The following is a 9,871-nucleotide window of genomic DNA, read 5'->3' as shown; positions in this document are numbered from 1 at the left end:
CCTTGGGGGGGAGGGGAGCCTGAGCCCCCTAAGAAAGGGCAGCACCAGGCACCCTCCCCCACAAAGTGACCCCCCGGAGTCTGGGTCTGCCCCCCGGGCCCTGTCCCGCCCCAGCCTTTCAATATAGCTCTGGATATAGACTCAATACATATATAGATCTCTGGAAAATACAGCCCCCGCCCCCCCCCGCCCCATGCCGGCCCCCCACGCCCCGCCCCCTAGACGAGGCGCCACTGCAGGACGCTGGTGTCGGTGCCGCCGGTGGAGAGCAGCAGGCTGTCGTCGGGCAGGAAGGCAACGTTGGTCACGTGGCTGCTGTGCCCGCCGGCCGCGTGGCTCGGGGCCTGCCAAGGAGACGGGCGGGGTCAGGGCCGGGAGCCTGCGGCAGCCGGGGCCATGGCTGGGGGGGCCCACGGGGGCCAGAGGGGCTGGGTTGTGGGGGAGGGCAGGGAACGACCCAGAGGAGACACAGCCTGGAGAAGGGGCCCCCACAGCTAGGGGCAGTGAGAGATGGGGGGGGGGCAGTGCTGCAGCACCGGGGACATAGCTGGCACTGGGGGGACCAGGGCACTTAGGGATGTGGATGCCACCCACCCACAGCTGGCGTGGGGCACCAGGGGGTGGGGCACGGGCTGGCACTCACCCACAGCTGGCATGGGGCACCAGGGGGTGGACACGGGGCTGGCACTCACCCGCGGCTGGCAGCAGGGGTAGGAGAACAAGTGCACTTTGCCGAAGTCGTCGGCGGAGGCCAGGAGTTTGCCGTCGTGAGAGCGGCACACGGCGTTGATGTCTGTCCCGTCCGCACCCTCCGGCCAGATCCCTGCCAGGGCAGACAGGGCAGCTCAGGTCAGGCCTGAGCATGGGGCCACCCCAGAGCCCCCACTCCCGCTCCCTGACTGAGCCCCATTCACCCCCTGGCCCTGCTCCCCGACCAGCCCCCAGCCCTGCTCCCCACCCAATCCTGCTCCCTGACCAGCCCCCCCAGCCGCACCCACACCCCAGCCCCACTCCCCGACCAGCCCCCTGAGCCCCGCTCCCCGACCTTCTGCCCCACACCCCCAGCCCCCTGCACCACTCCCTAACCAGCCCCCCAAACCCCGCTCCCCGACCTCCCCTCCAGCACAATCCACTCCCCAATCCCAATCCCCGACCAGCCCACCGAGCCCCGCTCCCCGACCTTCCGCCCCACACTCCCAGCACCGCTCCCCAACCTGCCCCCTAAGCCCTGCTCCCCAACCAGCGACCCCATCCCCACCCACGCCCCTAGCCCCCGCCCTGACCAGCCCCCCCAGCCGCCCCACCCCCTCGCTTCCTGACCAGACCCCCAATCTGCTCCACAACCTTTTACTCACCTGCCACCCCCAGCCCCTACAGCCACCCCCAGCCCTGTTCCCCAAACAGCCCCCCAGCGCAGCGGGACCAGCCACGCCCCACAGCCGGGGTGTGTGTGTCCTGAGTGGGGCTGGCCCCCAGCTCCCTGCTGCCCCGGAACTCACCGAAGACCCCGAAGCCCAGCACGCAGCTGGCCGTGGCCCACTCCAGGTTGCGCACGGCCCCGGCATTGGGGATCTGCCGGCAGGTGGTGGGGTCCCCTGGAGACAAGGGGGCCGGATGAGCAGGGGACCCTGCCCCACAGAGCAGCCCCAGAGCCCCCGACCCCAACAGCCCAGGATACTCACCTAGCCGCGGGGGTCTCCCTGTGCCGCCCCGGGGGGGGGGGCAGTCCCATAATCCCCCCATTATAGGGGGGGACCAGGGTGCAGCCCTGCCACCAGCCAGCGCCAGCAGTGGAACCCAGGAGTCCTGGCCTCCAGGTCAGCCCTGAGCTGGCTGCACCTTGGGCCCCCCAAGTACCTTCCTGTATTAACCGTTTACTCCCCAGGCTGAGGATGTGGGTGTCTCTGGGCCCCGCAGGGAAATGCCGAGATGCCCCACTGGGGACACGGGACTATTTCTCTCCTCCCAGGGGGGAAGAACACGCCTGCCCCTGGTTTGATTTGTCACTGCCACCTTGGGGCCAAAGCATCCCAGCCTTTAAAGGGTGGTGCCCAGCGGGACCCCAGCTCCTGGCATGGTGCCCAGTTGGGCCAGGCTCCTGGTACAGCCTCCAGCGGGGCCCGGCTCCCCAGCCCGATGCCCAGAGCCTGGCACGGCGCCTAGCGGGGCCCGGCTCCCCGGCCCGATGCCCAGAGCCTGGCATGGCGTCCAGCGGGGCCCGGCTCCCCGACCCGATGCCCAGAGCCTGGCATGGCGTCCAGCAGGGCCCGGCTCCCCGGCCCGATACCCAGAGCCTGGCACAGCACCCAGGGGGCCCCGGCTCCCCTGCCTGATGCCCAGAGCCTGGCCCGGCGCCCAGCGGGGCCCGGCTCCCCAACCCGATACCCAGAGCCTGGCACAGCACCCAGGGGGGCCCGGCTCCCCTGCCTGATGCCCAGAGCCTGGCACGGCGCCCAGCAGGGCCCGGCTCCCCGACCCGATGCCCAGAGCCTGGCGCGGCGCCCAGCGGGGCCCGGCTCCCCGACCCGATGCCCAGAGCCTGGCGCGGCACCCAGCGGGGCCCGGCTCCCCGACCCGATGCCCAGAGCCTGGCACAGCACCCAGGGGGGCCCAGCTCCCCGGCCTGATGCCCAGAGCCTGGCGCGGCACCCAGCGGGGCCTGGCTCCCCAGCCCGATGCCCAGAGCCCGGCCCGACGCCCAGCGGGACACGGCTCCCCAGCACACCCCAGGCCACACTCACAGTACAGGATCTCGTAGTCCCCAGAGTTGGTGACGAAACAGCTGCTGTCGGCTGCCCAGTCTAGGTGAGTGATGAAACTGGAATGACCCTGTGGGGGAGGGGCAGAGGGGGTTAATGGGGGGGGGGGGGTAGGGTGACTGATCCTGGGGGGCAGGGCAGGGGGCTAGCGGGGGGTGTGACTGACCCCAGTGGGAGTATTGACCTGGGGTTCTGGGGGTGCCTGTGCTACAGAGAGAACAAGCGGCTGGTTCCAGAGGGGCCCCGAGAGGCCCCCGACTCGCTCCCCGCCCCCGGCCAGGGCAGCCCTGTGGTGAGCCTCGTGGGGTACAAGCTCGGCAGTGCCCGCCGCTGGCCACCCCCTGCGCTGCAGGGCGAGTGGCTCCGCCAGCCCCATGGGCGCCCCTCCAGCAGAGCCCCAGCGAGGGCCCCTCCTTCCCCGCCCGGCCCCCACCTACCGAGCACTTGCCGACGCGGCTGTACTTCCTGCCGCCCTCGGAGACGCCGTACACGTAGACGAAGTTATCGTGGGAGCCCACGGCCAGGTAGCTGCCATCTGGGGGCACAGAGAGGGGGAGCTGGGCAGAGCCACACGGGCTGCGGAGCAGGGCCTGGGCCAGGGACGGACGGCGGGACGCCCGTCACGGGAGCCAAGGGGCTACTGGAATTGGGGACGGGAAGGGCTGAGGATGCGGGGTCAAGGCAGGCATGACAGGGTCGGCTCCCCCAGCTCTGCTGGTGCCCCTCACTCCCGACCCACAGCCCCTGCTAGCCCGGCCCTGGGCTCCCCCGCAGCTCTGCCGGTGCCCATCACTCCCGACCCACAGCCCCTGCCAGCCCAGCCCCGGGCTCCCCACCCCCAGCTCTGCCGGTGCCCCTCACTCCTGACCCACAGCCCCTGACAGCCCAGCCCTGGGCTCCCCACCCCCAGCTCTGCCGGTGCCCGTCACTCCCGACCCACAGCCCCTGCCAGCCCAGCCCTGGGCTCCCCACCCCCAGCTCTGCCGGTGCCCGTCACTCCCGACCCACAGCCCCTGCCAGCCCAGCCCCGGGCTCCCCACCCCCAGCTCTGCCGGTGCCCCTCACTCCTGACCCACAGCCCCTGCCAGCCCAGCCCTGGGCTCCCCACCCCCAGCTCTGCCGGTGTCCCTCACTCCTGACCCGCAGCCCCCTGCTAGCCCAGCCCTGGGCTCCCCACCCCCAGCTCTGCCGGTGCCCCTCACTCCCGACCCACAGCCCCTGCTAGCCCAGCCCTGGGCTCCCCACCCCCAGCTCTGCCGGTGCCCGTCACTCCCGACCCACAGCCCCTGCCAGCCCAGCCCTGGGCTCCCCACCCCCAGCTCTGCCGGTGTCCCTCACTCCCGACCCGCAGCCCCTGCCAGCCCAGCCCTGGGCTCCCCCCAGCTCTGCCGGTGCCCGTCACTCCCGACCCGCAGCCCCCTGCTAGCCCAGCCCTGGGCTCCCCACCCCCAGCTCTGCCGGTGCCCCTCACTCCCGACCCACAGCCCCTGCTAGCCCAGCCCTGGGCTCCCCACCCCCAGCTCTGCCGGTGCCCCTCACTCCCGACCCGCAGCCCCCTGCTAGCCCAGCCCTGGGCTCCCCACCCCCAGCTCTGCCGGTGCCCCTCACTCCCGACCCGCAGCCCCTGCCAGCCCAGCCCTGGGCTCCCCCCAGCACTGCTGGTGCCCGTCACTCCCGACCCGCAGCCCCTGCTAGCCCAGCCCTGGGCTCCCCACCCCCAGCTCTGCCGGTGCCCCTCACTCCCGACCCACAGCCCCTGCCAGCCCAGCCCTGGGCTCCCCACCCCCAGCTCTGCCGGTGCCCCTCACTCCCGACCCACAGCCCCTGCTGGCCCAGCCCTGGGCTCCCCCCAGCTCTGCTGGTGCCCATCACTCCCGACCCGCGGCCCCTGCTAGCTCAGCTGCAGCTGCCCCCGCAGTGCGCTAGGTGTCCCCTACCTGGCGAGAAGCTGACGACGGAGATGGGCTCGCTGCCGTCCGTGTGGATTGTGACCAGGTCCCGCGTCTCCGTGTCCAGCACCAGCCACCTGGCGGGGAGAACGGGACTGTGGTCCAGGGACCCTGCACCTGCCCAGCATGTCCGATGGGTGACAGATACCTGGGGGGGGGGGGGGAAGAAGGGCCTGGCACCCCCTCCCCTCCAATAATCCTTCATCTTGGGGTCTGGCCCTCTGTGGGGCTGGGATCTCGGGAGGGCGGGCACTCTAGGGTGCAGGCCCCCGAGTTGGAGCAGCAGCAGCGCCTCCTGCCCGCAGGCAGCACGGCCGGAGCCGGCTGGCAAACCCCACCCTGGGGGTGCCCAGACACAGCTGCCCAGGGACGGGGGGTCACTACAGCGCTGGCTCCCGGGCCAGGCCTGAGCTCTGCCAGGCACTGGGGCTATGCCGGGCGCCACCACCGTCAAGGGGCTGCCGGCTCGGGGGCAGCGGCACGGACCCTGCGCCCTCCCCCACCCCACAGGAACGAGGCTCTGTGCCCCACTCCCCACTTTGCCCTGGGCTCCCTGTAGGGCTGCAGTGCCCCCCCCAGGGCCAGCCCCTTCCACGCCCTACCCCCATACCTTCCCGTCACCGTCCCCACCGCCAGCACGGAGCCGTTGGGATGGAAGCCAGCCGAGCGGGCCGAGTCCTGGGGGGCAGAGAGAGACAGGTTCACTCCAGGCCTAGGAGAACTGCAGCCAATGCCCCACCTCCACTCTGTGGGACCCTCCCAGCCGGTGGGCCCCCCAATCCGCTCACCTCGATGGCTTTGCTCCACAGCGGCCGGCGGGTGGCCACGCTCCACAGATGAACCTGCCTGTCCTGGCCGCAGGTCAGGAACTGGTCCAGGCTGGGGTGGGTGGCCAGGCCCCAGAGCTCCTCCGTGTGACCCTGGGGAGAGATGGGCCTGCTGAGTGCCCAGCCCTTCCCACCCAGGGCCCCCTGGGCCTCAGCAAGGTGGGCATAATCCCCCTCAGATATGGGGATAGAACCCAGGAGTCCTGGCCCCCTCCCCTCCCAGAGAACCCAGGTGTCCTGACTCCTGACCCACAACCCAGGTTGCAACTGTTTTCTCTGTGTCCTGTGTATGTCCCTATGGCTGCGACCCCCACCTTGCCCCGCTCCCAAGCGCTCACCCCCACACCCAAGGCCCTCATGAGCCCTCCCCTCCTCCCAGGTGACCACAGAATCACAGAAGTGTAGGACAGGAAGGGACCTGGAGAGGGCACGTAGTCCAGCCCCCTGCACTCACGGCAGGACCACGTAATAACTCGCCCGCCCCTGCCAGCTGCTCGTCCAACCTGCTTTTAAAAACCTCCAGGGACAGAGATTCCAACCCTCCCTGGGCGATTTGTTCCAGGGCTTAGCTGCCCTGACAGGAACTTCTTCCTAATGTCGTACACAAACCTCCCGTGCTGCAATTTAAGCCCATTGCTTCTTGTCCTGTCCTCAGAGGTTAACGAGAACAATTTTCACCCTCCTCCTTGTAACAACCTTTTATGTACTTGAAACTGTTATCATGTCCCCGCTCAGTCTTCTCTTCTCCAGACTAAACAAACCCAGTTTGTTCAGTCTTCCCTCATAGGTCATGTTTTCTAGACCTTTCATCATGGACTCTCTCCAATTTCTCCACATCTTTCCTGAAATGTGGCGCCCAGAACTGGAACAATACTCCAGCTGAGGCCTAATCAGCGCGGAGTAGAGCGGAAGAATGACTTCTCGTGTCTTACTTACAACATTGCTGCTAATACATACCAGAATATTTGCTTTTTTTGCAAGTGTTACACTGTTGACTCATATTTAGCTTGTGATTCACTAAGGCCCCCAGATCCCTTTCCGCAGTACTCCTTCCTAGGCAGTCATTTCCCATTTTGTAGGTGTGCAACTGATTGTTCCTTCCTAAGTGGACCACTTTGCATTTGTCCTTATTGAATTTCATCCTATTTACTTCAGACCATTTCTCCAGTTTGTCCAGATCATTTTGAATTTTCATCCTATCCTCCAAAGCACTTGCAACCCCTCCCAGCTTGGTATCGTCCGCAAACTTTATGAGTGTCCTCTCTATGCCATTATCTACATCATCGATGAAGATATTGAACAGAACCGATCCCTGTGGGACCCCGCTCGTTATGTCCTTCCAGCATGACTGTGAACCACCGATAACTACTCTCTGGGAACGATTTTCCAACCAGTTATGCACCCACCTTATAGTAGCTCCATCTAGGTTGTATTTCCCTAGTTTGTTTATGAGGCGGTCATGCGAGACTGAATCAAAAGCCTTACAAAGGCAAGCTATACCATAGCTACCGCTCTCCCCACCCCATCCACAAGGCTTGTTACACTGTCAAAGAAAGCTATCTAGTTGGTCGGACACAATCTGTTCTTGACAAAGCCATGCTGACGAAGTGGGGGGCGGGGGGTTCTTGTTTTCTGTGGAGTTTCAATGGTTTGCATGCGGAGGGGGTGGGACTCAGTTTGTTACTGGTTTAACGAGGTGAGGGGAGAGGGAGTTTGTTGTTACAGAGGACTGGAGAGGGAACTTGGGACCCCTGCCAATGGCCTGGAGGATGGATACCCCAGCGACTGGTGACCCGGAGGCCCAGCTTAGGAGACGCAGCTGGTTCTGGCCAGTGGGAGGACAATGGCCTGCAGAGTGAGGAGCCAGTGACCTAACCAGCCGGTTCCAGCCAGAGGACAGAAGCGAGGAGAGGCAGCCCCGGTTTACGACCCTGTTTACCTGGAGAGAAGACAACAGACAGAGGCGGGGCCTGGGGCCGGTGATATCAGATGCCCAGCTGGGAAGCAGGGGGGCTCTGGGCTGGAGAGGGGGAGCAGGCAGAGCCCACCTGGATGCAGAGAGACTGGGGTGTGCTGGGCTGAGGGAGGCCAGGCCTGAGGCCCTGAGAGTTTCCTGTGCTGTGTTCAACTCTCAATAAACCCTCCTGTTTTACGCTGGCTGAGAGTCATTCCGGTCTAGAGAACAGGGTGGCATCAACCCCTTCCGGAGTGGAGGCCCGGGGGGTCCAGAGCAAGTGCACTCCCTAAGGGGGCCCACGGCGAGAGACAGACATGCTAAGGCTCCGAGAGGTGCGGCTCCAGGAGGTGGAGGGGCCTGACCCCGAGAGAGAGTGGACCCCCGAGAAGGGCTGTCTCACTAACAGGGGCACCCCCTACGGACCGCACGGGGCCAAGAGTGGGCACGATCTGTGAGTCCGTGACAACTTATCACCTTATTATCTTCTAGGTGTTTGCAAATTGATTGATGGATTATTTGCTCCATTCTGGGTACGGACGTTAAGCTGACTGGTCTGTAATTCCCTGGGATGTCTTCATTCCCCTTTCTATCGATGGACACCATATTTGCCCTTTCCCAGTTCTCTGGAATCTCTCCCGTCTTCCATGAGGCTTTGAAGATAATCGCTAATCTCCTCAGTCAGATCATGGAGTATTCTAGGCACCCCCTACCCGCGTTTGCTCCCCACAGCCTGATGCCCCCAAGAACCAGGCTCAGGATGTGGCATGTGACCCCCAGTATCCGGACCCCAAAGCGCAGAGAGCCCCACCCGCACCCCGCCAACCAAGAAGGCAGAGGGAGGGGCTGAGCCAGCACAGAGCTCTTCTTTTGGCTGTCAGGGAAGTCTCAGCACCATTTGTCCTGCCCCAGACTCCTACTCCAGGGCATGGCAGGGCATCCTGCATGGGGGGCGGATATGGATACCTGTGCGGGTGTGGGGTGGGGATGGGTACCTGTGGGGGTGGAGGTGGGGATGGATACCTGCAAGGGGGAAGAGAGGGGGAGGGGATGGGTACCTGCAAGGGGGAGAGGGGGAAGGGATAGGTATGTTGAAGTTGGAATTTTCTGTAAACATTTAGTATGAATACTGTGTGTGCCTCAGTTTCCCCCTATGCTGCACTGTCACCAAGGGGTCAGGAAAGGGCTGGTTTCTCTTGGTGGTGGCCTAGAGATGCAGGTGTGAATGGCGCCTGGCTGTCTCAGGTTTGGGGGCCCGGGTCAATGGAGAGTCCCCGAAGACAATAGTCAATCCAATCAGCGGGACACTTGGTACCTAGCAACTAACGACCATGGAGGGCTCCCCCCACGCAGAAAGTCACCCAGGTTTGAGCAGCTGGGAACAGGAGGGGCCAGGTGGGACGGGCCTGGGAACTTGAACAAAAATGACACGGAGGGACAGGCTAGGAGTGAAGGGGGTCACACTGCTCAGCTGGGCTCTGAGCTGACCACAATGGGCCAGGCGATAACTTTCTTCTCTCGGCTGACCAAACACTTTCTATGCTGGGGTCCAGTCGACTAATACAGCCAGCTGTTTAAACAACACTGGCTGAGCATCCCTGCAGATTCTGAGTGAGGGGTGTTGCTCCCTAAGATCGTACAACTGTCCCTCAGGGTCTGCCTCAGTGGGTCTCGCTGAGTAGATCTCACAGTGGGAAGCACAGGGGCTGGTGGCCCAGGGTCCAGCCTAGGGAGGTGGTGACACCGCGGATCCTGCTCTGGAGGAAGAGTGAGACCCCCGGGTGTCTGGCACACTGAAGGGGGCCTCTCCAAAGCTGGGGCCAGAGCACCAACCCTGCTGATCCATGACTGGTGGTGGCAGTAGTGGGATGCTGAATACACAAGAAGCCGTTTGCAGTAAGTGACGTGCAGCAGTAAAACAAGGGCAGTTAAAGGAAATGGCATAGAACCATCTCCCTAAGGACATCACAACCCGGGCAGGGAGACAGGGTTAGGCGTTGGGATGCTCAACAAGGAGCGGCTGATTGCACAGCTGGAGAAGGACGATGGGTCCACGAAGCAGGTTCCAGACCCCAAGCGGGTCTGAGAGTGGCCGAGGCAGCAGCTGGGCAGTGACACAGACAGCCTGTGCCAGGTGGGAGCTGGAGCTGAGAGGGAAGGAGCTGTAGGACCCAGAAGAGCAGGGACTGGAGATGGAGGAGTGAGAGGACCCTGTGAGGAGCAAGTGGGAAAGGCCCCGGGATGCCAACTCCACAAGGAGCCTAGATACCACATTGTTGCCCCAGTTTAGTGGGGAGGAGGGGCATGATATAGACGCCGACCTCCCTGCCTTTGCCTGGGCCTGTGATCTGAACCCGGCTGTCTCACCCCTCCCTCAGCCCC

At 64.8% G+C, this 9,871-nt stretch overlaps 1 protein-coding gene across 1 annotated transcript in view; it reads right to left on the bottom strand.

Moving 5' to 3' along the window:
• Positions 1-218: 218 nt before the first annotated feature.
• Positions 219-9,871, bottom strand: part of EML2 (EMAP like 2) — a 44,889-nt gene continuing 35,236 nt past the window's right edge. The window contains exons 15-22 of the mRNA XM_065421040.1: positions 5,497-5,628; positions 5,319-5,386; positions 4,697-4,785; positions 3,197-3,294; positions 2,742-2,829; positions 1,500-1,595; positions 693-823; positions 219-344 (exon numbers count right to left, since the gene is read on the bottom strand). Of these exons, the coding sequence (XP_065277112.1) occupies positions 219-344; positions 693-823; positions 1,500-1,595; positions 2,742-2,829; positions 3,197-3,294; positions 4,697-4,785; positions 5,319-5,386; positions 5,497-5,628 (828 nt within the window). The remainder of the gene's footprint in view (positions 345-692; positions 824-1,499; positions 1,596-2,741; positions 2,830-3,196; positions 3,295-4,696; positions 4,786-5,318; positions 5,387-5,496; positions 5,629-9,871) is intronic.

This window comes from Emys orbicularis, chromosome 21, assembly GCF_028017835.1.
Source record: "Emys orbicularis isolate rEmyOrb1 chromosome 21, rEmyOrb1.hap1, whole genome shotgun sequence".
Classification (NCBI taxonomy): Eukaryota; Metazoa; Chordata; order Testudines; family Emydidae; genus Emys; species Emys orbicularis.
Note: the sequence above shows the minus strand (reverse complement) of the source record. Positions and strands in the feature narration are given on the sequence as shown.